This window comes from Fusarium oxysporum, genomic scaffold (genome assembly GCF_000149955.1).
Source record: "Fusarium oxysporum f. sp. lycopersici 4287 supercont2.30 genomic scaffold, whole genome shotgun sequence".
Classification (NCBI taxonomy): domain Eukaryota; kingdom Fungi; phylum Ascomycota; class Sordariomycetes; order Hypocreales; family Nectriaceae; genus Fusarium; species Fusarium oxysporum.
In genome coordinates this window covers 426,518-452,406 of record NW_017264845.1, presented here as the reverse complement: position 1 = coordinate 452,406, position 25,889 = coordinate 426,518, and the positions used below count along the sequence as shown (strand labels likewise).

Here is a 25,889-nt window from a genome sequence, read left to right as displayed (position 1 = left end):
AAACTGGGCAGTTCCGATTCCGGCATCGTGTATGATACTTCTACCTGACCCTGACTAACTGGTCTCAGCTGAACGGTTGGCGAGCCGGCCGGACCATGCAAGGGAGTGCCTCTCGACAGCATCATCGTGGTGAAGAGATCCACAAGGTAGTTCAGCTTCCTAGCTCTGACCTTTGTCAAGATTCTGAAAAAAGACTTCTTGGATTCGAGAAGTGGCGGATGGATCGGGAGTGAATCGAGACGGAGCTCAGGCCACAGCACTGAGACAGCTTCCTTGATGACGAAGGCTGCTGCTGGATGGGGCTCGACCAGCCAGTCAGAAAAGAATGCTTGGGCAAATTTTAGGTCCCTTTCTCTTGCCCTCTGTTTCATTCTCTCCCGTGGGTTCATTTCTCGGTTTGCCTGTTTCATTCTCGACTTGATGCTCATGGTAGAGGTGGTCAACAGGAAAAAGGAAGCATGGTAAAGAGGCATCTGAGGTTTTCAATGTCTTCGATGAGGCTTAAAATTGATTCAATCGTGAACTGCCATGTATCCATGGGGTCGTGGAATCACACCGACATTCATGTTTCATGGATCTGTTTGCGTCTACATCGAAGCGCTGTACAATCCCCAGCACCAAACCAAGAGGTATGTACATAATAGTGACAATTGAATTACACACGTCAGTCCTATCCGCCTTCGAGCAAGCCCTGCTTCTCCTCGTCAAGCACTAGTTTAAACCTGACCAAGCCCCTTAATTTCAAAAAACAGGCTCGGATGGCGACGACGATGTCGCGCAACACCCTGGTCACAGACGACGGAGTCTCGGTAGGTGTCGCCACTTCGACTGCCCAGTAATATCCGAAATCATGAGCTTGTCTTTTCTCAGTCTGGCAAGATCAGTATACAGCAAGAGGTAGTACAACAATCGACATACAGTGAATCTAAACTCTTTAGCAATGTTGATGCTTAACTTAAGCGGTTTTTCCATGGTTCGCAATGCTCTAAATAAGGCGAAAGATTGAATGCACGGCTGACTTGCATATACAGAAGAAACTCGGCATAAGACAGAGTTCGACTTGTACTGAGAACCAAAGATCCGGGCTGTAAAGAGAAGTATCAGCTGTGATAATCAGGTTGCCTAGGTAGGGGTACCTTGTGCAGGGGGAAATGTGAATAAGGCAACCAGGCGGTAGTACAGCAGTGAAAATTTCTTCGACTTGATGAGCATATTTGTATTTTGAGGCCCTCCACTCCCTTTCCCTATAGATCTACGTACCGTCCAGGATGGGCTTACCCCCAGTTTGCCAGGTATTCTAATCCATGTGAAGCGAGGCTTATTTCCAAGCCGCCTATGACTAGACGAATAGATCCTTGGAAATGATGAGGCGGGACATGAGCAAGGATGGGATATGGTCTCGCCTGTAGACATACCTGCCCCCAAAAAGGAAGTGACCCATAAAAAAGAGTCACTGTGACTCTTTTTTATGGGTCACTTCCTTTTTGGGGGCACAGACTCATGGCATTCAAACTCAATCTGTTTCTTACTCTTCACCAAACCGCGAAGCAATGGATACTGACAAGCCTCTTCACGATCTGTTCCATATTCTAGGGTTCTTTTTCATTTCTGTTGCTAAAACCCAACATCGTCAGTTGAATGTTGATAAAAATTTAGAACGGATTGTAAGTCTCGCCTTTCTCTCGCAGCCGCTATTCGCTCATACGTCGAGATCTCGGACGCCTGCAAGATCATCGCACAGGATGTCCCCGAGGCAGTCAGATATAAACTTCATCGACTTGGAACTGAAGTGCAAGCGGAATTCCGCAAAGTACCATATGAACAGATATCGCCCGACCATTCTTGTCTCCCAGATACAACCACCGCAACGATTGTGCAACATGGTTCTCCCAATGGGCCCGACGAACAGCAAGTCGAGCACGACTCACCTACAAGGACATTCCAGCCTTCAAAGCAAACGCTGGCAGCAGGGGCTGAGTTTTCAAGGAGTCAGTCCTCTAGAAAAGAGAAATCTCCCAGGGAAGGATCTTCCACGGGAACTAAATGTTCCCCTGAAGATAACGAACAACCCTTCCTCATCGCCGATCTGAAATCTTGGGCCCAATCACCAAAGCCTTTCCTCAGCTCTGGGACAATTTCCATCGACGATCTCGCCGTGTTCGACTACATCCAGGCCCTCGAGAAATCATCACAAATGACCAAGATTGCTCGGCGATTTGCTTTACTGCAGCTCTGGGTATCAAAAGAGGTCTGGCGGCCTTTGCCACCCCAAGAGTTTAAGAAACGTCTAGGGACAGCGTCAGGGGCGAAATTTAATCGATGGCTCAGGGAAGGGAGGACATTATTCTTGCTCAAAGCACACAAGGGTATAGAGGTCTTGTTCTCGAAGCTCAAGTCACAGACTAAGTCAGTAGTGCACCGTTCAACTAAAGGACAGAGACTAAATTTTACTCTAAGGCTTACAGCGCTATCAGCTGAGTCGAAAGCCCATCTCCATACGAACGCCGAGCCGAATGTCAATAGGGAATCCTACGATAACATCGAGTTCCTCCTACAATCTCAGCACACTGAAGAAGCTAAGAAAATAGTTTCTTGCTTTGATGGAAAGGAATTGGAGCTTCCCAGGAGTTGTGAAGATTGTGTTACAAACTCCAAACTATACAGAGATGCTGCAAGCAGCATTTCAAAGTACCTTGAGGAGCTTCATATTAAGCGACTGTTTGGCGACCAAACACAGCTAAGACACAGGCTCGAGGTCCGTGAGAATGAAAGGCCAGCAAAACGATGGCGCCGATGCTATGGACTACCCATGGAATCCCCATCGAACCTCGGAGTGATCCGGTACCATTTCGATCAAGACCCAATGCACAATGACAGTGGAGGATTGCCGTACGCCACGGAAAGCACCACCGATGCCGGAAGTGACGGTGGCCACGAAGCCCAAGGCGCATCTACTGATGCAGACATTCCTGTGCCGGGCTCACTTGAGGACGCAGGTTCCCAATTAGGGGCTTTAGTCATGCCTGGGAGCGATTCCTCACTCATTGCTACGCCTTCTTTGGAGGCTACCGCGGGTGGGTATGAAACACAACCATCAACAGAGATAACAATTCCAGTCAGAAACATCGAAGCCGATATGGGGCCTGTCCAACTCTATTCCCCCACTGGTCGTCAGAGCACACATCAGTTGAACGAAGGTTATCTCAACCGTCCATGCGCTGATATAGTGGAGAATCTTGATGAATGTCGTGGCAACATTACACAGCTCTCCAGCGTATCTTTCGGAATACATGAGACCCTGGGTCAAGCATTGAGTACCCAGCCAATCGTTGAATCAAGCCTTCCCAACTGGCTTCATATTGATGCGAGTTCATTCAACTTCGATACAGCCATGTTCGAACCACTCGGAGCACTCGAAGCAATGGAATTCAACGACTATCAGGGCGAGTTAAATGCACAATAGTAATTAAGAAATATTCTCAGGCAATTTCCATCCTTGATTTCAACACCAGATCGTTTCGGCTCGGTTCCACTACTCATCCTTGCTCTCTTGGCTCTTAGCAGGCTCCCAATCATATTGAACCATGTCAAAGCATACTGGCCCTTCCTCTACAACGATTCGACTGTTTCCGGGGATCTGAATATGGTTTCCGACGTCCCAAGGTAGGAGTTGCCTAACCTCGGCTTTATCCTTATCAGGCTGGTACAGGACTTTGGAAAATCTTTGCGTACTTGCAGTTTGTGTCGCTAGTGGTATAAAGACGGTGATAGTACGCTCAGGTGACGCAATCGTGCCTTTGTCAAGTTCACGAGGTCCGTAATTTCGGGCGTTACTGACACTTTTGCCTTCATGTAGTGCTTGCCGTCGAATATTGGGCGCCTGAGTGTACTTAGCAGAGCAGTTCAATTCACATGGTTCATTCTTACTTGTTCGTTCTCGAATCTAGAGAGAATCTTGGTATCTGTTATGGTGGCTTTATATTCACGCAGCGGACCACGGACGTTCTGGAGCTCTCTTTCCTGTTTTTGTCGACATAGCTCTTGCATCGATTCCGTAGCTGGAAGGAGTATAGGATTGCTCATTTCTACTTTGACGTTGGATAACAGTTCTGATGTATAATGATCTCGAAAAGTGGCGATGTTGCGCTTTATATATATAACTACCACCAAAAAAATGGCTGTGAATCATTCATTGACTGCTGGTCTCAAGTGTTACGATAAGCGGTGGAGAGGAGATGTTTCTTTTCGCTCAAGGACCACCTGATTCGCCGAAGGGTTTGTCATGTGGATATTCTTGGTCACGAGACGTCTTACAACCCGGTAATTACATAATGAGGCCAGAAGGATTGTTTTAACAGCTCAAGTACAAAATCACAACTAGACAAAACAATGCATCAATAACAAGAATTATGACGCTTTCGAATTAAACAATTGCTTCAATAACCCAAATTCCATTATCTATCTTGATGGCAAATTTAGGCCCTTATAATTAGAGACTCATTGCCTGAATTCCAACGTCCACCCTGACCCAGAAGCATCCGTGCAAAATTACTGCTGTTGGCTATAAACTATTGTTCCTAAACGACAAGTATACTCATCAATGATCTTCTTTATGGTTGTGTGTTACGTCAATAGGGGCAAAATCCTTGGTATTGAAGTTGCCATCTGAGTTTTCAGTTGAGCTGGTGTCGTCACCGTTGACTGGATCGGCAGGTACGGGTTGGTCATTGCGAGGAGTGCTGTCAGATTGTCTTGAGCCGCTCGAGTGCGTAGGGCTATTGCCCCCTTCCTCATTGCTGGACATTGTAGGAAGGACGACTTTGGCCATGGATGAAGATTCTATTCAATGAGACCCGTTAGAATATTAAAGGAAATCCTAGCATTTAAGACTCTTATAATATAAGTCTTCTCACTCTGGAGACATAAGCCAATATATAATAGAGTGATAAAGAAACAAATTACTACTAACCAAGGTAATCAAGTCAAGTGCGTCTCTAGAAAAAACCTCGATATTTCTGAAAGTAAGTGTTGGTCTGATATCTTGGCTTTATATAAGAGGGAAAGTGCATTCTTATACTCTTTAACAGTCACCTATTCAAGCAGAAAACTCGTCTGCTGCAGGGGCCAGGTTACTCAACACAACTGAACAAGGTGAGAAAACTCGCTCCTACATAGTTATTCCCCTGCCGTCTCATCCAAGAAGATCTTGGCTTAGTGGCATGCAGGTTGGTTGCGAGCTCGTCCACGTTACGTTGACCTACAGCAATTATCGAGGAACTGAACCAGCCAGTCCAATTCTTTCAGGGGTGGCTCATAATGGCCGGGCAGCTGGTCATGCCATGGAGAAAGGCTAACGCAGCCGAGTCCTTTGAGCTGAGCTATGCCTCCCTTTGGCACCCATTAGTGAAATAAGGCGGCCAGACAAAGCGACCAAATGAAATACTTCAGTGAGTTATATGCATAAAGCCCATACGCTGAGATTAACTAACGTCTAACATTGCCACATTGGTATAAAGGTATTACGCGCTTTGAGTTGCCGCATGAACACGTCAAGAACCTGTTCTTGTTGCCTCTGGTTGTCTGATACATGATTAGGGCTTGGTTGCATGCAGGTCGGTCGCGACTTGGTCGGCGCTACATTGATGTGCAGCAATTTTTTATGGATTTTTGCTCTGTCGAGGGGAAATGCTGGCTGCCAATCAATTGACCATGAATGTTGAGGCAGCCGAGCAGCTCTATAGGCTGTCTTCTCTCCCTAATTTCTCTAGTGTATCTGACTCAGCCTAGCCCAATGCGAGCTGGCTCCTCTCGTTCGCCTCATGTTGGTATTCAAAGATAAAACACTGGCCGGGTGGTTATAAATCGATATAGGGGTCTGCTCGTAAGGCTGAAGGCGTAGTAGTTCTCCCTCTCAACTCATCATAGGATAAATTCGGAATTACGCAAGCCATAGGCAATGACTATCTACATCTGGGCACAAAGTCCCAACTTGCGGTACCTATTCACACAAGAGCATCTAGTATCCTTGACTGTTAGAGAGGCATATTAAACAAGCAACCGCTTGGATCAAATGCAGGTAGACTTCTAATTTTAGCAAGGCTGATTTTTTATTCCAATTTCAAATTGCTCTCTGGATATTTCGATTGCACCAACTTTCTTCTGTTTCAAGTTTCAGATTTCAGATTTCAGATTTCAAATTTGAAGTTTCATGCTTCAAATTTTCAAAATTCAAGTTTTCACCTAAAATGCCTCATCTCCACCTTTCTTCTCAAAAATATTCTAAACCAAGTAACTGACTGCTAATGTTAGCCACTCAAATTTCATTTCTCCACTCCTTCGCCGAGAGCCCCACAATGAATCTTCTACCCCTCTTTCCTACATCTCAAATCCTCCTTGTGTCGACATCCGAATTCCCAAACATCCGGCTGACGTTACTCCTATGAGCTTATAAAGACTATTTTACGCCCAAAGGTCATTTGTGCCTGATTCTTACTTTCCGAGTTTGTCGGGTGATTCCACCTTTCGTGGTTTTGCCAGCTGTCAGGCTCTCGGGACAGGGCCCAATGATGCCTGCACTCCACTTCTCAATACGCTGCATCCCTACCAAAACTCCCTCATAAACGGGAAAACAGCCTCTTTCCCCTGCTTCTCTCAAGTTGAGATTAATCCCCAGTACCGCTCGAGTCAACCACGAACGATATCGGCCACTCAGGCTACCGTGAGCTAGTCGTTTTCTTCAAATCCGATGGTGGTATGCCCATCTCTGCTTTGTAGATGAGCCCTGTTAACATGCTCAGTTATTCGAACCGCAAGCGCTCGACATTGACAAAGACAACGATGAGTTTTTCTCGGACGCGAAGACGGGCGTTCAGCCTGTTGTTGGATCTGGACAGATGGTATATTGGAAGCATTGCACTGTAAGAGTTTTCGAGACTGGGAAAGAAGACGGGCAGCCGTACGAGCGGTATCCTCAGCAGCACGATGGACAGGTGTTTTTGAGAAAAGGCGTTAGCATCATATTGGAGAAGGGCAAAATGAAAGAACTCTGAGATTGAGACTACCCATAAAACTTTTTTTTAATTGCCGATGCTCTCCATTCTCCTAGAAACACGGTGATCTTAGCACCCTCCTTCGCCTGGTTTGATATCGTCATCGAGACACCATCCGTACGATTGCGTCGCTCGACCTTCTCCCGCTGGTATATAGGAGATGTGTGAGCGCCCTCGTGCAGAACGCCTCGAAATATGCCAGAGAGGTCCCGGTGACATGCCCGCAATTTAATCGACGGGTCGGGTTCTATTTTGCCCCCACCTGGATAACAGATTGACCTAACCCCGTCCTTGTCTTCCAGCTTCACACCAAAGTATTGGAAGGCAAGGTCTGCTACCTTTTCTTTCGCGATCCCGATTTCCATCTGGCATCCGAAATGTTCTCGGATATACCCTTCCTGAAAAATCATTGATATATCGGCCAGTAGCACACCAGGTTGCTCTTTGCTCTGTGTTCTTTGAACGGAATCCCAGAACTGGTCGTGAAATAGTTCTTCGGCTGGTTCAAGAGGAGCTCCAACATACACATCCCTCGAGGTTACCAAGGCGGGTATCTGTTCTGTAACGCTGGGTTCGACATCCGTCAAGCATGTATCTGCGTTTCTTGTAATGGAGGTCGGTTGTAAAGGAGCCACTGCGTTGTCCTCGGTGGCAATGCCTTGTTTAATTCATTAGACGTAGATTAGATCATGAGATAGGGCACATACGACGGCGCTTGGCAGACTGCGGCGAAGTGTTGGCATCTATGCTTTCCATAGCAGCTGCGAGTTGATTTACAAATTCATGCTGGCGATGCATAGGCTGGTTGCCAAGGTGGTCGAGTAAGCGCGACAACTCGACTCTGCCTTCCGGCCCGCGATCCAAGGTTTTCGTCTTGTGCGCAGCAATGTACGCATACCAGGCTGTGGGGCTTTTCTCTACAAGGATTCTCTCTACAGAGCTCCCGTCGGCCTGTTTCGCCTTTTGCAAAGCATCTTTTACCCTGTAAGGACCGCGAGAGTACCTTTGGTAGTTCTCAATTACTAGAGTAACAAGCGCTGACAGTGGGTCTTCGCCCTCTGTGATAAGGGTTGACAGCGGGTCTTCGCTCTCTTGCATGGGAGAGGTCGTAAAGACGAAGTGAGGAGGTGAAGAAATTTGAGATTTGGAGGGAATTTTGAGATTTGAAGGGGAATTTTGAAATTTGGAGGGAAGGTTGAAATTTGGAGGGAATTTTGAAATTTGGGTGAAGGTTGAAATTTGGAGGCAGTACCGATAAGGAAATTTGTTGTATGGGTATAGCGTAGATGCATATGTGGAAATTTTAAGAATGTATTGAAATTCTTCTACCGGTGAGAAAATTCCCAAGCTATGGAATGACAGCTACGCAGGCGTGACGAAACCTACACTATGTTGGTTGTTAGCAACCTAACCAGAAAAGGTGGGGTGGCGCGGGAGGATGTAACGGGCCGCAGGACATGAATCGAAAATGGATAAGCCCAAGCTCCAGGGTTGCATTACCTGTGTCCCCCCGCGCGATAGCAATAATTGAGGCGCCAAAGATTACAAGCAGATCCAGTGGACCGCACCGTGCTATCCAACCGGCAACAGCAGGGCATCATCACGACATCAAGGTCAACCACCCAAGATGGTGTCCTGTTATGCAATCCGCCAATGATAAAGGCGCCCTCTTTCGGTTTGGTCGCTGTGTTGGTCGCCAATGTCCGCTACCAATGACGCATGCCTTAGATGTAGATACATGACCACTTGTGGCTTCATGGAGCTAGTTCTGAGCTTCTGATTTGCGAGGAGCCGAAGCTTACCCCACTTTCATAAAGTCATGGTGCCATATCCTGATTAGAGATTCTGTGCTCCGTAGAGGTTGTATTGCTCCACCACGAACACTGCAGGGTAGCAACCACTGTTAAAACACGTATCAGTGATATGTGACGCATGCGCGAACAAACCCAATAGTTCGCCCTGGAGACATGCAGACAGCCGAATTTGTCAATAAGAAAATTCATTCCACTATGCTGTCTCGATGAAGATTGTATGTTGTCTCCATGTCGGAGCTAATGTGCAATCAGTCACTCATGTAAGTTAAAAGCTGGAGACGTCCGGAAAGATAACTAGCAAATTCACACTCGGAATATCAGCAAACTTATTTTCAGTCATCTCTATCATTATTTACTGCCTCTTTCCGTTTTTCCTTTTAGCCTTTGATACCGCTACCATGGATTATAAAGACTGCAAACTCGAAGAGCATTTTGATGACATGGAAATTGAACTTATACATCAAGTTGACAACGCAAAACATCATCTAGAGACCACAGCCTCTGCATTCTGGCAGGCTTACCTGCAGCGAAACTTTCCCAGACCCTGGCTAGTACTTTGTGAACAAGGTCCTGATGGAAGCTTGAGGCGAGTTGACATGAAGGTGATATATTACAACAGTCATGGCCGCAACTTTTCTCCTGTTCTGTTGGTCGAAGTCAAACGCAAGAAGGGATCAATGCATGAAGTTGAAGAGCAGGGCCTAGATGCTGCTCTAAAGGCCATCAATAGCCAGAACTTGACGGGCATGTATGTCATCACGGCAATCGGGCTCAAATATAGAGCCTGGTATTTGAGTAGGGAAGAACGAGAACTGCAGCCATTGCATGGCAGCATTGAGAAGGCGAGTTGGGAGTATTTACATGTCAAACAACAAGCTGGCGTTTTGAACCTGGAAGAAACAATCCGACTCATCAAGGGAGAGATGCCTATGCGACAGGCAGGGGTCGTCCCAAGTCAACATATTGAGCTGGAGAATATTCTCCGGGCCGAAGCATCCCATATCCAGGAGGGATATAGTGTGGAGCAGGCTGGTTTGGCTAGAGATGACCAGGGAAATGAGGCACCTTGTTACCCGTCTACGACATACTATGAACAGCCATCGGAGCAAACAGATGCCCAGTGGTCTGACCCCATGGACGTTGAAGCGAGGGCAGAGTCAAGTGGTGAAGACGACGAACCCTCGCAAGCTGAGGACAGCAAGGGCAAGAAGCCAAGAAAAGAGAGGACGATAGTGAACGTGAGAGTCACATTGATACCTCATAAACTTCGGAAGGATGAGTGCGAGTTTCGGGATACCAAGAAGATCAAACAGACTACCCTGAGGAGTGATTGGAAGGAGAAGCATGATGGGAGTAAGACCTACTTCGAGTTCAAAGGCAAGAACCATCGCTATCGGTGCGAGAAATTTGAATACCAGCGTTAGTCTTAGTCTGAAGCTGGAATTACATGGCGTGCCATGTCTGTTGCTAACGGGAAGTGGGGTTTGTGCGCTATTTCTGGAAGGGGAATAGCGACAAATGAGATGACCCACTCTCAGGAGTCAGATTGGGAACCTGCCTGGAGTAACAATGTTCCGTTATTTATTTTTTAGCACAAGCTCAAAGCAGACCAGCATAACCCCTAACTTCTTAATCGCACCGATAGCCGCGTACGTTCCTACATTCTATGGTCCTTGTTTTTATTTGATACTGTTCTATATTCTTCCTGTACAAGATGGTCAGGCTCTGCTTAACACGCAGATGTGGCATTTGTCATTTCGATTTCTGCGAGAATGATGCAATTATTGCTGGTATTTGTTCTCCATATCAGAATTATGGCAACAACCCTACTGACTTGTAGCAGTGAGACCCGACGGTAAAGAATCAAAGCAGTTTAAGTACCGTTCTGATGCGGAAATTAACGACTCAATTGGACTTATTTGGTGCAATGCATGCCCTATTCCTTGCGTTCATCAACGCGACCAGGCTGTCGGCTGCCATCGCGTTTGCCGGAACATCCTGACTCCTTCACCCCTTGCCGAGTTCCTTCAGACTGCTGCCTATTCCTGTGAGCCTACTTTCAACCAAGAACGAGAGCGGCGCATGTGGCTTCTGAAAACCATAGAGTCGCGGCTCAAACTCTTCGGAACCCTGGCAGGTGAGCTACGACGGGAGATAGCTCAATACTTGCTTCAAGACGACGCCGCGAGGATAAACATACTGGGGCTCACCTGCAAGAAACCCTTTCAGTCTTCCTTCACCGTGCGGGCTCCGTTTCGTGGGAATTATGTGACGTACGAAGGTGAAGTCTACTTCAGGTCTCTAATCAACGAGCCTCAAAGGACGGACGACTGGCTAGCACCCTTGGCTGTCTATGTGGCCGAAGACCACCGCGGTGTAAAGAGATTGATATGGAGTCGGTATGAAGAGCCTCCAACTGTAAGTTGTATACCTGGTGTGTTCTGGAAAGGATTGCCGATTCGAAACTCTGAGGGGCTCATGGAGTTCTATACCAATGTAAGCCACCCATCCCGCACAATGCATGGGTAATTGGAGTGGCTAAAGAATGCCAAAAACACAGGGCCTCTTACTACGTTATTTGTCATGTCGCGACAGTTGCCACGAGTATAGCACACGAACTTTAGATTCTTTTGCTATTCCGCGTCATCCTTTCAAGCCATCACGAAGTGTGAACTTTCACGGAATGACGGACAAGGCACCGCGGCGAATGTCTATGTTCCAATACAATCGTCCTGAAATCACCGGCTTCTCAGTCTGCTGTAATCCTGCTCCCATCACCCTCCATACTCACACGCGAGGAGTGTTCTATCACTGGCGCGTTGGATATCGTCGATGGTCAGGGGTACACCAGCTGCTTTGGCCATGGCGAGGAAGTGAAGAACATGCTTTGTGGAACCACCCAGAATCATAGTCAGAACAAGAGCGTTCTCGAAAGAAGCTCGGGTTCTTTTGAAGATTTTAACTTGGGGTATCGATTTAGCAGCATCGCTATCAAACTGCAACTGGGAGCTCCTTGATATTTCAAATGGGGAACCCGGTCACTTCTTTTTCGACTCACACCCCTCTGCTATGAGGGGCCTAATATTCGACTCAAAAGCGCCGAGACAACCCAGAGTTTTAGATGCCCCCAAACCTGTATCTCTACATCCGGGTTTGCATGTCTGTGAAGACTTTCACTGGTCTCAAGCCAGCGTTGAGAATGTCGTTGCGGTGACTCCTTGTTGTCGAGTGACGAAAGGATCACCTGAATTCATAGGTCTTTTGCTGGACTACTCAGATGGAAGCAGGGCTTGCGTAGGGCAGGTTCGCTTAGACCGTCTTAGTCCTCCTATCACTATTGAATCCCCCTCAAGGCTTTGCTTCGGCTTTGAAATCAATAACGAAAACCGCCCTTATATAGCCAGGATTGAGACATCTGACGCGCATTTGGATAAGAAAATGACCATGTGGTTCGAAGTGTTCTTGAGTGGTATAATTGAATGGTGGTACTCATACCGACAGTGCCAGATATGGCAAGGTGGACGTCGAAGTCTACCCACGAGATCTTAATAACTTGGAATGTCAGAGATGAAGCGCGCTGCGGTATAAGTCAGGGTTTAGCAATGTGTTAGTAGGAATTTCATCCGAAGCTGTTGTTATAAATAGGATTAACCTAAATTCTACCGTTTCTTTATTTATTTATTTAATTTATTTAATTTCTTTTTATAGAAATCATCTGGTTTAGCCTGTGTTATGTCTACAATCCCTTATTTCATCTAGCATAGATCTGCTACTGTTTATTCTATATAAAGTTACCGCATAACTAAGTAACGGTCTTTATAGCCGCCATAACAGAAAGAGTAGTAACGTTTTACACTAAACATGTCGTTCAACCAGTATCCATCATTATGGCAAGAGACGTCATCTCCTGCGTTTACGGGAAATAGAGCATCAACATACACATATCTTTAGCTTCTATCCCACTTCTATGATTAATGTTTCTTACGAGCCTCTTAAAGGACTGCGGCGAGAGTTGTTCTATTAATGCGACTGGAGCATTCGCAAAGTTTCGACCCACCGCACAGTACTTGGTGCTACCCCCTGTTAGCATGAGTTGCAGTATAAGAACGTTCAAGCACCCAGGACCTACATGTTCTAAGTCTCGGTTTGGCTTATTATTTCACACTTAACTTCAGAGAATACTTGGCCACAAATACAAATACCCTCCAGATATTAGATCAGAACCTACGCCAGCCGCCTTTCGATATTCTCAATCACTTATTATTAATATCCGACTTATTCGCCGCATCGAGTCGATAAGTGTTTACCGGCGAGTTTCCGGGTCTCAGTCAGAGACTTATATAACCAATACTTCAACCATACTCCTTAAATCATCATACAAATATAGTCTCGGTTGCATATCGAAGCTAAGTAAATACAGCCATGGAACCTGCGAGACAGGTCAGTACCCAGCTCAGTCCCGGTAAATTCGAGTGCAGTTGGGAGGCATGCACAAAGGTCTGTTGTTTGATATTCCCTCTACCCCTCTACTTGGCTAACCTCAGGTATAGAGTTTTAATAGCAAGGCCGGGTTTACTAGGCATTATCGTATTCATACTGGCGAAAAGCCGTATCGTTGCTCAATTGATGGTTGCACTAAAAAGTTTGCTCGGAACGACACTCTAAAGCGACATCAACGAACCCATCCTCAAGAAATCACATCCTTAGGACAATCAACACCATCCTATATTACACAGCAAGTAAATCCAGGAGTTGCTTCAATAGCAAGTCCTCTGCCGACCCAATACAAGCCACCACAACCATCGGAATACCATCAGCCAGAGGAATTACCACGTTACGCCCAGCCGGCCTTTTCTGAGCGGGGTGACCCGGAGAACACTTTTGCCTCAAATGAACTTCCAAGCACTGGCAAACAAAAGGCGCATAGCCTTAGGCATGATCGTTCAAGTAATAATCGGGCCCTCCAGCGACACCAACAGTTCGTGCAAGGTCGGTTTGCTATCTTCTTCGAACAATGGTCTCCTTTCTTTCCCGTGTTGCATGAACCGACAGCTTTCAGAACTTACAGAGAGTTTGAGAACAGCTCTGGGAATACCAAAAATAAGCACACTATCGCTCAGATATATCTAATCGTCGATATTGCAGGCCTCTCGTGCCATGCTCCGGATCTTCAGCAACATTTAATTTGCAAGAAAAAGTGGCAAGAAGCGTTAAATGCAATTGCTTTCGATAAGGGCGTTCTTACCCTCCAGTGCCTCGTGCTTGCTATACTCTGCTGCATCATAAGGGCGGACGATAAGCAAATTGCCTATTACAAGCACATTGCCGTTAATCTCTCTAACGACCTGGGCCTGCATACAAATCAAGGAGATATCAGACTTGATACTCTGACTAACGAGACTCGAAAAAGGATCTTCTGGACCCTCTACATGCTTGACTGCTTTTCTGCCTCTAGGCTTAATACCCCCATGCTGTTGAAAGATACAGAAATCAAAATCGATTATCCCGGCGATATTGACGGCGAATACATCACCGAGCATGGTTATCTCAACACCCCTTCCTGGAAGCCGTCTCGAATTTCGTGTGCGCTAGCATTGTTTAGAGCAGCCCGGGTACTCGCCAAAGCACTTAATGAGAGATACTATGACGTTAATGAATTCACATCCGAGCGTATGACAGCCATCGAAGGCGAGCTTGACGCTTGGTTAATTCAGATACCGCGTCACTTGGAGCTTGACTTTACAAAGGGTAAGTGTCCTCAAGATGTGGAAAATAGCCGCCCTTGGCTGCTTGTAGGTCAAGCTTCTACTCTGAATTGTTAAGGCTTTTGTATTAACCACATATAGTCTTTAGTCTACTATTATATTGCTTCGGTCATTAGACAGCATGGTACAGAGAATGCTCTTTATTCTAGCCCTTTTCTCAATGTCGACAAGGCTATTCAAGAAGTCAATAGGTGTAACTGGCATATCCGTCGAATTGTTCGACATTTCGACCAATATCATTTCGCCTTTTCTTTATGCTTAAATAAGCTTGACCTCATAGCAGCTACTAGCACAAAGTTACTATAGTATTATAATCTTCCGTGTTTAATGAAAAAAGTCTATTGGAATAAGATGAAGTTGTGGCTATGTAATGAAACTGCAAGGATTGGGAGATAAACGGCATGAGCTCGAATCTATAGGTGCCACCGACCCCTTAGCTACTTTATCCAGACGCCCCTGCATGCTACAGAGGAGTTGGCACGATCAGGAGGCTTACTCTACAACTCAATATCATATCAGGCTTCATTTGGCAGGTGGAATCTTCGACAATGAAGTCATCAGGATGGCCCATTATGCGTAAGACGTCATGAAACTTTACAAAAAGACATATTATGCTTCTTCCATAGCCGGCTGGCGATGTCAGAGAATGTGATTCGTGGAGAATGGTCTTTGCATGGCGTTGACTGATTCGTGGAGCACCAGCATTGCAATAATGTTGGATAAGGGAAGAGTCCTTATAGTTGATCAGGTGGCCAGCGGAACACCTATCTGCTTTGGAAGATGTCTCTGCGGCCTAGATAATGACCATCATGACACGTGCATGACTGAACACAACCGTGATGTCTTCAGGGTCCATGTGTATGGTGGATGTTAAGGCAACAAGGCCTAGAACTTGGCGGTGTCGATACGAGTCGCCCCGAATCTTCGGTGGATGCCGAGCTTCAGATATCACCCACGAGGGCTGTGTATGCCTAAGGCGGTTTAGCCAATGACACGTGCTAGGAGAAGTGTCTAAGTAAGTACTTATGATACGTCCCCCCCGCCTTATCCTCGTCCTACATCGTCCCCTTCCTTTTTTTTCTTAGTTCTTTCATCCATCTCCCGTCTTACAACACTTCTCAGACAAGCCACTCAATATGGACTCGCCCTGCTGTTCAAGCTGCTTCCAAGGGCTTGAAAACAAACCCAAATGGCGACTATCAGATAGCCTCAAGGTTGGTTATTCGATATATCCTTAATAGTCCATTCCATAACTCACTCAATCTAGCTTTTATGCGACAACTGCGCTATACTTTCTAAAGAAGTCGAGACATACGACCGCAGAAGTATCCGGCCTTGGATCGAGCGTCAAATTCGTGAATCGGAAGGATATAGTTACCGATGCCGCATGAACCTTGACCAAAACATCTTCCCGTTCGACGACTTCGAAGCCAATTCTTCCACTGGAGCTCTAGTCTTTGTACCCGGAAGACGCTGTAACATCTTTGTCACACCACTATCCGCAGCAACATATCTAGGAAACGTGACGGCTGTCAAGTATTTTCTACAATTTCCTGATCCCCACGAAGATAACGGGCTTGTCAGCCCTCTGTCACTAGCTTGTCTTCAAGGACATTCCCATGTTATTCCACTTCTTGCTGAGAGGAACGAATCCGGCAATACCTTAAATACTGCGCATATGGCTGCGAGAACAGGCCGGAGCCATTTTATACAGCACCTTTATCACAAGTTTCATTTACAAGGTGCCTGTGATATAGATTCAATCCCGCCTGCTGTTCATGCACTCTACCTAGAGGATGATGAACAAATCAAAGAGGTTTTCTCAGTGTTTATAGATCTGGATAGGGATGCTTTAGATACTCTGGGGGATTGGGAGTATCATTGGAAATGCGCTGATCTTGCCAGGGCGATGGGAAAAAGCAATGATCTGGTAGCTTGGCTTGAAGATAAATGTCGGTCTCTTACGGGCTGACGTTATACTTGCACTAAGTAGATAGCCTCAATAGATACAGTCTGATACTGCTATAAGCTGCTCATACAGGAGCTGTTATCATGACCGAGTCAAACTTCCAGGTAGGCTACGGCTGCGGCTGCTTCAACACCGTGTCATACCCCGTTCCTCATCGCTATCACATACTGGGCACAAGCCCCGTCTGCCCACGCGATTGTAAAAGGGGACTCCGCTCGTTGCCAACCTTTCGTGGTCATGAGGCCGGTCAACCGACAAGGCTTAGACAACTGATCCTCGGCATGCAAAAACCCAATAATACACACTCCCATCAAGTGATTACTCATACTACTTGGGCCTAGTGCAGTATTTAAGGACCACCCCCCCCTCCTAATCCCCTCCTGACTTCCTTCCCTACCACCATCCAAGCCTTCCACAAAGTAGCTCATCCAGCTTCAAATATCTTATTTCATCATTACTCTTCATCCATAACAACTCAATCCATAATGGCTCTCTTAAACCCTACTTCTTTTGGCTTCCCTGCCTGCAGCATTACCTATGTCCACTTTGGAAGCATTTCCCCCACATCTTATGATCCTCTTCGCGCCTCTCTCTACCAGAATTATACCGAGGAATATACTTGTATAGCAACGCTCTCCCCGCTGTGTTTAGCTGCATCTAGAGGAATGACCGAGGTCGTTCGTTTCCTAGTGCAGTTTGACTCCAAAGACAAACAGAGGGACTTAAGTCTTGCTTTATTCCTGGCCATCCGTTCAGGACACTTAGAAACATCTGCTTTACTTTTAAAGAAGAAAGCAAACCCACTACAGCCGTTCTCTGCTAATGGCTTACATGGTGCCGCCTGGAGAGGGCTACATGAGCATATACGTGCTTATACTAGAGAAGGTGATATAGATCCTGATATTTTAGATGGATCATCTGCAACACCAGTCATATATGCCATACTCGGGATACAAGACGAACAAGGCGCATGGGAGACAATCAACCTCCTGTTCAATCTAGGAGCGAGACCTTGGAGAAGATTTGGCATTCAGCAATTAAGTTATTCTCAGATTGCACGGCGAGAAAGGAAAATGTTTCTAGTACGAAAGCTTGAGGAATGGGAAATATGCCTCTCACCAACTATTCTGAACACAAGCCGCGAATCAAGCTGCATGCCAGGGGAAGACGATGATACCCAGCCTGACAACGAGCAACCACACGAAGTTCTAGAGGCTAAAGGAGCACCAAATACGATTGACGAAGCAAGCCACACCGGAGGGGAAGACAATGATGTCCCTCCTGACAACGAGGGACCACGAGAAGATTCGGGAACTGACAGAGGAGGCGGTTCGAGCCGCAACCCAAGTTGCCCGGCAGGGGTAGTTCATATGGATAACAAACGGCCACGAGAAGATTCAGAAACTGCTAATGAAACCAAGCGAGCACGTATAGCGTAATGGCCTTCAGTCAAGTAGCGGAAATCATATATCATATGAGTCATTTACCAAGTCTATTTTCTGCATTCTGCCGTTCCGTTGCTTATCAAACAGTGTCTACCGGCAGTGAGCTTGGTCTATTTTGGGATCCCAAATTGTCAGGGGTGAAGAAAGTCTGCCCTTCGCAAAAGATTTGACAACTTGGAGACAGTATAGAGATCTCCGAAACAGGTGTTGTAACCCAGAAAGCTAAGCTAACCTAATTGACCTTATTATTTTCTATATTTTTTGATCTCAACGTCTATGCTACTCGCGGGGCTTTTGATCTATTCTGCTCCTGTAGAAGGTGACAACGAGTGCCAAGAGACTTCTCAGGGTCATCTAAGACCTTCTCTGCCTCATCTTTCGAAAGCACTACCATGTACTCCATAAGAAGCTCTGTTCCTTTATATGTGTTACCATCCTCGCTCTTGTGAATGTTGATGCGCCCAAAGCTCCCACCCTGGACCATCATCTCGAAGGATACCACTTCTTGAAGCTTGAGGATGCATTCTTCGTTGGATTCCTTGGCTTTCCATTTCCTTGACTTATGTCGAATGAACTCCACGGTCTCCATGAACCCCATTTCCGTTTTCTTTCTCAGCCTTCACTGATATCACCCGGAGAGTCACTATCTCGGGGAAGGACGGCACATCTTCATGACGCCTTTTCCGCTTCTGCTGATTCCGTCTTTTACTGCGGCTTGACTCTGTCCTCCGGTTTATACCATTTGGCATCAATGGCAGACCCGCAACAACCGCATCTGCAGTGCAGCTAGTAGCACCATTGGTGTTGGGGGTTGCTGTATTAGCAGGCGTCTTATCGCTGTCGAGAGTGAGATCGATAATATCGATAGAAGGTCTCATCGGAGAAGATGGCTCTTCGGTGGTTTCAGGCACTTCAGGTTCCGAGGACTGAGTATGACAGCCAACCAGGTTGATACACGATGCGAGGCAGGTGGCGGCCTCCTGATTAGATTCTGGCCCTTGAGCGACGCTGATACTGTCTTGTGGCAGCGTCGGGCTTCCAGTGCCACAGCTTGGAGAATACACGTCGCCGCTGAGACCCTCCACTAAATCACTAAAGGCGTCCGGTTGGTCGTATCTAATGCCTTCAGATTGGGTTTCTGTTGGAATTTCAGGAAGGTTGTCGTCTTGAGATCCGGAATTAACAGGAGAAAGTGATCCTGCAGTGATTCCTTCGCATTGCTCTTGAAGGATACTAGAAGGATCCGTTTCGCAAGTATCTCCAAAATGGAAATTACCTGCAGGTTCTTCTGTCAGTCTGGAGGCCAGAAAGCCGAAGAAGCCCTCGCCGTTGTCGTAGCCAGTGGGATGTTCCTCTGCGGAATATGGTGATCCTGAGATACCCCACAGTTGACCAGAGAAGGATTGCACTCCTGTTTGAGAAGATACAACCCCATTACCGTTTAGAACTGCATTGGCAAAACAGTCAAGATTGCCCATATTGTTGTAGGAGAAGGCATCGGCTATCCCAAAGGAGAATCCCTGCATAATGCTTTGGATGTCTAAAGGAAGCCCAAGTCGGGCAAGAGTATATCCTAACGTCATGGACGCAGACATGCCTGGCACAAAGTTGATGGAGCTGCCCGCCATGATAGCTTCGGTAGAAAGCTCACAGAGATTTTCGTTTGCTTCGCGTGGATGAGATTGTTGTTTAGAGCCCATTGACTGATTGGAGCCAGTGAATTCGTCCACTGAGAGCCAAGGGAAGGAGCTGACAGAAAGCATATGATCCATTATCGAGGAGAGAGCATAGATTGAGGGGAAAGAGATGAAGTTGCAAATTCCTTGGACTGGGTGACGATGTCCCTTAAATACTTTGACAACACTGTTGAACCGTGTGATGAGCCAATACGAGGCCAGTCATGAGATCCTACGGGCTTGACTTCCTACCGAACTCCAGGCATAATGCTCTCACCTTTGAAATGATGACGAAGCCGCTTGTGATGGAGGGCCAAAGGGAAGAACCTATTGGGCCTTTTGTATATATCCATCCAACAGTTGTTGCAGATCAGCTCGGACTTCTAAATACAGTTTCACTTCGCCCTCCTTGTCCTGCAAGCTTCTCCCCTTCCTCGCATGAGCTTGCATCTTTTCTTGCCTCTACGACGTCTGATAGGTGTAGTATAGAGTTAGCTTTCACCCACCGAGCATACAAACTGGACTACACAATTCCAGCTGCGCCTTAACGTGTGACCATACTCGAACCGGGGTTTCAGCTTTTGACAATCGTGTCTTATTATGACTTGTTGTCGGACCAGCGGCCACGGAAGCAGCTTCTAGCCCATGCTGATAATGACGTGGCTCCTGGATCAAGAGGCAGTGAGGCACATTACCCATGAAACCCCGCGATATACAGAAACAAGAAACAAGCAAATGTGTCTCTAGAATAATTTATGAAAGGTTGAATATTGGGAACTTCATGCTTTCAATTTCCTAAATATGAGGTGGTTCAGCTCATTGACTACAACTGTCGGGGCACTATAGGATGATAATATGACAAATGTAGTGAAAGTCAAGCCCTCTATGTGTTCCTTGATTCTCAGCACAGCCTCGATGTGACCTTCCGAATAAGCCAATGAACGAGTCAGTCGGGAAGCCCCGAGTGATCTCAGCTGATCCAGAGGTGGAACTCCTCCACTGTATTTTACTCCATTTTCTTCAAGTCATCAGGGTCTAAATTGACGTCCCAAACCGAGCCATTGACCAGGGATACTTCTTGGTAAGGTGGTGGGAGTTTCCTCTCGAGCCGACAAGAGCACCATGGGCCCCCATTATGTAGGTTATGGGATTGATCCCACCTCAGACATGCAATAACCCCTGTTGCGTTCCACTTAGATATATCCTCATATAAAAAAACCTTTTGTATGCCTTTATCTAGAAATTCCCGTACTTCTTTATAGGTATAACTTGCCTCACGAGCCCGAACCTTAATAAAGAAATTCAGAATATCCTGGGGGGCAAGTACTCTCCTTTTTTCATAAGGGACCAGATTACCTTTGTTATCTAACACTTTGGGCCTTCCCCATAGCCACGCGTGCGCTAGGAGCGAGACTAGCAGTTGGCGTCGAGCACTGCGTAGCCTTTGTTCTTGTAGTCTCGGTGCTTCTTCTGAGTCTTTTGATCCTAGTGAGTAAAAGAGTGTAGTTATAAGTAGAGAAGCTTTCTGTGTATAAACTTGAATGGATCTTTTGTTAAGAACCTGATGTGAGAAAGACCCATCCTCGTTTAAAAATATAGAATTATTAACCCATTCTTGACTTAGCTTGAGATTCTCTAGTGCATCAAGCTTCGTTATAGCAGAATCCTTTATTATTTCAGGTTCAAAGTAGATAGGCGCACAAAGCCTTTTGCGGGGATGCATATTATTTACTAAGTGTAGTGGCATAGAAAAGTGAGGATTTAAGTCTGTTGCGTAAGAGGAGAAAGCATGTACTCTAAAGTGACCTGGTAATAAATAGTGAGAAGCTATGTCTTAGGGTTAAAGTAGGCAAGGAAGGAGTTTGGGTTAGACAGATGCAATTTTGGTCTGTGTGGGGTTAGTGACAGGGGTGGCTGAAAGCTGGGATGGCAGTTCTGCTTTCGTTAGCTTAGCCAGGCTTGACTTGTGTCGACAGGGAGCTAAGAACGGCACCCATGCTGTGCGCAAAATGGGCCGAGGAGCTAAAACTGGCCTCCTTGTAGAGATGACGTATACAGAACTAAGCCAAAACATAAAGCAAATAATCAATCATTATTCAATGTATGGAGCCAAAAAGAGTCCCTGAAACTGCAAAATTCGAAGCAAGAATATATCACGCATATATACATATGTCTGCTATCTAATTAATATTTTGGCATTACCTTCCCCTTTGATCGTAATGGCAGCCAATGAGAATACTTGCGTGAAGAAAAGAGACCGCAGTAACGAGAACTTTAAGAAGAAATGGAGCACACTTAAGAATAACGGCCTCAATATATACCAGATTTATAACGCTGAAGTATATATTTGTATACGCCGTAAAGGTAAAAAGTATGAGTTTAAGTCTACTGATAGAGCATTGCCTCTATCTGAGCAGGAAAAGGTCAGTATCTTACTGGTGTAATGCTCTTACTGTAACTAACAGAGCACGGTAGAATGAAAGCTTTCCATTACCTGTGCTTGTAACAGCTGCAGATGTTGCATGCCAAAGGAGCAATAAGAGTTCAGGAAAGGGATATCATAGTCTAGAGGGATAGGTACCTAGGAAAAACTCTAGTGGAAAGTTAGTTATTAATAATTATTATTTGCTATGGATAGCTTTTTAAGTTAATGCTAAGTAAATAATTTATTATAAGAATATATTAGGCTTAGCTATTTTAAAAGTAACCTTCTTAAAGCTATTAGGTAGATTCTTTATACTGACTTGGTTATATTAGTAGTAAGTTATACCTGTAAAATGCTTTTTTTCTACTAGGCAATCCCTTATACTAGGATAATTATACCAGTACCCTATCTTGTTCTTCCTAGACCATTTATACAGCTCGAGGTATACTAGTCGCATTGGAATAGTCTATTTTCCTAGACTAGTCTACAGGCAAAGTAAGACTAATATATCCTCTATACCAGTCCTGGCTAACTAGCCCGACCAGTCAACTCCTACTGCTACACTTCAACCAGGATACAAGGGTCTAAATACTGACCCTACACGACTAGTACACTATTGCTACCATTCCAGTGGCTCAACTCTCTCCTGTAAAAATTCTTTCTTGGCACGCACTGTTAGTGCGGTGCTAGGAGCGGGATTTTCTGCAGGCCACGCGACCACACAAAAACTGCGGGGACGCTATCGGCTCCCTAACAGCAGTTTTCAGAGAAGGAATTTTGGAGAGTTCGCCTTCTCTGACAACACCTTTGTCGGATCTAATGGCGGCACCTCAGAACCAGAACGCCTTAGATATCGGAGGGCGATGCCCCGGGCATTCGTAGCGACATCCTTCCGATCAACGACGCCGATTGCGATGGGTTTTTCTCCTTTAAAGGCAAGCCGCACCGTCGGCCTCTGATCCCTTCCCGAGGTTTTTCCCTGCCGCCGCGACAGTCGACTACGAGCTACAACTTGGTTTCTAGAGATTGTGGACTGCGTCAGCAGATGTAGTGATGCGCGAGAGAATTCTGGTCGGTGGAAAAAGTTCGACAATAGATTGCCCTCGAACCCGCTGACGGGTGACGGGCTTGAGAAATACAGCACCTTTTGTGCCATTGGTATGCTGGATGGTGAAGGAAGCGGGGTATCCTGTACCTAGCTAGCTCAGCACGTCTTTTGCTCCAGTAGGAGATTTGGCTTCGTTACAGCCACCCAGACGAAAAATACACATACATACATACATACATACATACATACATACATACATACCATTCCAGTGGCTTCCCTCTACTAGTCCATCTGTGACAGGTATATTATTGCTACCGAACTAACAGTTCTTTCCCTACGAGTACATCTGTAGCATCTGATTTAAAACCCAGCACCTATAAGTTTCTCTCTACTAATATAGACTAAGTAGAGTACTCAAGGAAAGATAATGCCGTACTGGATGATGTTAACCAGCAGGTTTAAGCCTTGCGTAAAAACTATATAAGGAAGTCGATCGAGCCATACTAATCCAATGAGATTGAATTGAGATACCCTACTATTCTATCTTTTACTGTAATTAACTGTATCTATGGCGCCCAACTTACCATAATGGTTATTCTTTAACCATCTTTCGACGCCTCAGCTTGCGCACCCGCCTTTGCTCCACTTGGCACGATGATCGTAGCGTCACGCAATGAATTGTCTGCACGTGGGCCCTAAAATGATCCATATCATGAAATTCGAGATTTTGCCCTTGGTTTTGGGTGCGACAGGCAGGGTGCGTACACACCATCTTCTCACCACGTTGCAGTGCCCTCTCGCGCTCGAGCAAGTGCTGGTCATCAAAGTGATCATTCCTGACGGTCGGACGGCAATATGCAAACGTACGCTCCTCGAGAGAGAGCCGCTCGTCACCTATACAGTCTGGGCATTGTCCGGGTTGCATAAGGAGAGGAAATCGATTGACGCTAAGTGAAGGCTGAATGTCCGCTTCGGTATGTTCGATTTTGATGTGAGATTGAGCTTTGATATTTTGCTGGATGTAGCGACGCTTGGCGGTCTCGCGTTTGTCGCAAAGAGCCACCATAAGTTGAATTGCCTCAATCCTTCGCTCGAGAATCTGGCCTTCTGTTAGACTATCCGGCTGATGGCAAAGAATATTTGCTAGCCGGTTGCGTTCTGGTATATGCACATCGATAGTAGGTTCTATGTACTCCTCCTCTTCCTCGCCCCGTGCCTGCTGCTCAATGTCCCAAGTGGGACGGTGGTAGAAGTAATCCTCGCGGTATTCCTTGACGACCTGCTTTTCGCGACATGCTCTCTTCGTTCGGATTTTATTGCTGAGCCGTCGGATTTCTTCCTCGTTATCACGGCCTACGATGCGATATTTGCCCTGCTTTAATTGTGCACGTTGTTCTTCAAGCTCGACAATTTCCGGGTCTGGTGCCAGGTTGGCCCAGACTTCGTCGGGCACCATGTCTGCCGTAGCTCGAGGATCGCGCGTAAGGCTAACGTGTGCAAATAGTCGAAACAGCTGGCTCTCCTTCTCTTCTTCTAGGAACGCGTTCTGGAGGTCGAAGTTGGCAATCTCGTTGAGGTACGCGCTCTGAAAGGTCATAAATCGGGGATCTTGGCGCATCATCTGATCGCGAACGGAGTCAGGTGCGTCTCCTGTGAGAAATACAGTCAGTAAAGGGAACAATGATGGCATGGCGACAAAGCCGACATTTGGGGATATTTGCAGTTCAAATACGCACCGTTAGCCGCGTTGCCGGCGCCTCTCCTAGCGAACCTAGGTGTCCATTTCCTTTCATGCCCTGAATCAAGACTCTGTTGACCTATGTCGTCTCTAAGCTTGGAGTACAGCATGGTCTCACCAGCAGAGAGCTCAGTGCCACGATATCGGCGAAAGATTGGGGTCTTTAATATAGACTTCTTCCATCGGAGCGGGATGCAGTGCTTAAAGCGCGGTGGCTGTAATCTGAATATAGCAGCTGCATCAGTTAAGCTCGGAGCATCGAATGCATTATCGTGGAGAGCGAGAGCAAGAACCGTAGAAACAGCACAGAAGAGTAACTTTCTTGTAGGCGTAAAGTAGAAGATGGTACTAGAGCGATTATTAATATACAGAATGCCCCAATACTTACTGTTTGGGACGATAAGCATAAGAAACTTACGGCTTAGGTTTATTGTCAGCGCCTTTATGATGAACGAACTTGATGGCCATGGCTGGTATACATCGTCCAGTGGCCGGGTGTCGAACAATCATCATCTGGATATCCTCGTAGCAAAGGGCTTTAGGGCGGCCGCGCCCTAAAGTCTCTTGGCAGAGAAGGCTATTAAGAACTTTAGAGTGTTCATCCGCAGGGCTTTCCTGCTCTTCACTGCTTGCTGAAGAAGACAACTGGACTGCATTCTGACCAAAAAGTTCTTGGATAGAACCGTCCTTTGGCTTCTGACGCTCACCATCTACCAGCTCGGCCGGACGTGCGCCCGTATAGCACAGGAGCTGGTAGCAGCCAGCGAGGTTGATGCGGTGCCGTTCCCCTGGAAAGACGGTTGTATCGTATGCGATATTGAACGTCAGGATGACTCGTAGGTTATCGACGTTGAGTACCGGCTTGCCATCGATGTTTGGCGGGCGGTGTCCGAATCGTGGGACAAGTACGCTGCGATAATACTGATTGCCTGTTACTAGAGCTCAAGAATAGGCCCAAGC

The 25,889-nt window shown here is 46.4% G+C and overlaps 10 protein-coding genes across 10 annotated transcripts in view; 4 read left to right on the top strand and 6 right to left on the bottom strand.

Annotated features, from left to right (window-relative positions):
* Nucleotides 1-670: 670 nt before the first annotated feature.
* On the bottom strand, nucleotides 671-972 carry FOXG_22209 (uncharacterized protein; the record flags this gene model as incomplete). Its single annotated transcript, XM_018402607.1, has 2 exons — nucleotides 671-871; nucleotides 919-972. 2 exons carry the CDS (start codon nucleotides 970-972, stop codon nucleotides 671-673), a joined length of 255 nt encoding a protein of 84 aa, XP_018256413.1.
* A 578-nt stretch (nucleotides 973-1,550) lies between these two features.
* On the top strand, nucleotides 1,551-3,463 carry FOXG_16045 (uncharacterized protein; the record flags this gene model as incomplete). The annotated part of the gene is made up of 3 exons (XM_018396121.1): nucleotides 1,551-1,664; nucleotides 1,712-2,406; nucleotides 2,458-3,463. 3 exons carry the CDS (start codon nucleotides 1,551-1,553, stop codon nucleotides 3,461-3,463), a joined length of 1,815 nt encoding a protein of 604 aa, XP_018256412.1.
* A 69-nt stretch (nucleotides 3,464-3,532) lies between these two features.
* On the bottom strand, nucleotides 3,533-4,083 carry FOXG_22208 (uncharacterized protein; the record flags this gene model as incomplete). Its single annotated transcript, XM_018402606.1, has 2 exons — nucleotides 3,533-3,880; nucleotides 3,928-4,083. 2 exons carry the CDS (start codon nucleotides 4,081-4,083, stop codon nucleotides 3,533-3,535), a joined length of 504 nt encoding a protein of 167 aa, XP_018256411.1.
* A 514-nt stretch (nucleotides 4,084-4,597) lies between these two features.
* On the bottom strand, nucleotides 4,598-4,804 carry FOXG_22207 (uncharacterized protein; the record flags this gene model as incomplete). The annotated part of the gene is made up of 1 exon (XM_018402605.1): nucleotides 4,598-4,804. One exon carries the CDS (start codon nucleotides 4,802-4,804, stop codon nucleotides 4,598-4,600), a length of 207 nt encoding a protein of 68 aa, XP_018256410.1.
* Nucleotides 4,805-6,952: 2,148 nt separating this feature from the next.
* Nucleotides 6,953-8,335, bottom strand: FOXG_22206 (uncharacterized protein). Its single transcript, XM_018402604.1, has 2 exons — nucleotides 7,757-8,335; nucleotides 6,953-7,707 (listed from the first exon to the last, which is right to left on the bottom strand). The coding sequence occupies exons 1-2, from the start codon at nucleotides 8,145-8,147 to the stop codon at nucleotides 7,058-7,060; spliced, it is 1,041 nt and encodes a 346-aa protein (XP_018256409.1). The 5' UTR covers nucleotides 8,148-8,335; the 3' UTR covers nucleotides 6,953-7,057.
* Nucleotides 8,336-9,261: 926 nt separating this feature from the next.
* FOXG_16044 (uncharacterized protein) lies at nucleotides 9,262-11,880 on the top strand (the record flags this gene model as incomplete). The annotated part of the gene is made up of 3 exons (XM_018396120.1): nucleotides 9,262-10,282; nucleotides 10,707-11,281; nucleotides 11,662-11,880. The coding sequence occupies 3 exons, from the start codon at nucleotides 9,262-9,264 to the stop codon at nucleotides 11,878-11,880; spliced, it is 1,815 nt and encodes a 604-aa protein (XP_018256408.1).
* A 1,405-nt stretch (nucleotides 11,881-13,285) lies between these two features.
* On the top strand, nucleotides 13,286-16,600 carry FOXG_16043 (uncharacterized protein; the record flags this gene model as incomplete). The annotated part of the gene is made up of 3 exons (XM_018396119.1): nucleotides 13,286-13,360; nucleotides 13,414-14,611; nucleotides 15,930-16,600. The coding sequence occupies 3 exons, from the start codon at nucleotides 13,286-13,288 to the stop codon at nucleotides 16,598-16,600; spliced, it is 1,944 nt and encodes a 647-aa protein (XP_018256407.1).
* A 482-nt stretch (nucleotides 16,601-17,082) lies between these two features.
* FOXG_22205 (uncharacterized protein) lies at nucleotides 17,083-18,036 on the top strand (the record flags this gene model as incomplete). Its single annotated transcript, XM_018402603.1, has 1 exon — nucleotides 17,083-18,036. One exon carries the CDS (start codon nucleotides 17,083-17,085, stop codon nucleotides 18,034-18,036), a length of 954 nt encoding a protein of 317 aa, XP_018256406.1.
* Nucleotides 18,037-18,316: 280 nt separating this feature from the next.
* Nucleotides 18,317-19,742, bottom strand: FOXG_16042 (uncharacterized protein; the record flags this gene model as incomplete). The annotated part of the gene is made up of 2 exons (XM_018396118.1): nucleotides 18,317-18,649; nucleotides 18,687-19,742. 2 exons carry the CDS (start codon nucleotides 19,740-19,742, stop codon nucleotides 18,317-18,319), a joined length of 1,389 nt encoding a protein of 462 aa, XP_018256405.1.
* Nucleotides 19,743-23,783: 4,041 nt separating this feature from the next.
* FOXG_16041 (uncharacterized protein) overlaps nucleotides 23,784-25,889 on the bottom strand; it is a gene marked incomplete at both ends in the record, with an annotated part of 2,760 nt that continues 654 nt past the window's right edge. The window contains 3 exons of the mRNA XM_018396117.1: nucleotides 23,784-24,841; nucleotides 24,928-25,277; nucleotides 25,348-25,850. Coding sequence (XP_018256404.1) covers nucleotides 23,784-24,841; nucleotides 24,928-25,277; nucleotides 25,348-25,850 — 1,911 coding nt within the window. The remainder of the gene's footprint in view (nucleotides 24,842-24,927; nucleotides 25,278-25,347; nucleotides 25,851-25,889) is intronic.

Excerpts from the sequence above, each read along its gene's own strand:
- FOXG_22206 (XM_018402604.1), bottom strand. The coding sequence starts at position 8,147 with ATGCAAGAGAGCGAAGACCCGCTGTCAACCCTTATCACAGAGGGCGAA. Across the intron at positions 7,708-7,756 it reads GCAGTCTGCCAAGCGCCGTC|GCATTGCCACCGAGGACAAC; the intron begins GTATGTGCCCTA and ends GAATTAAACAAG.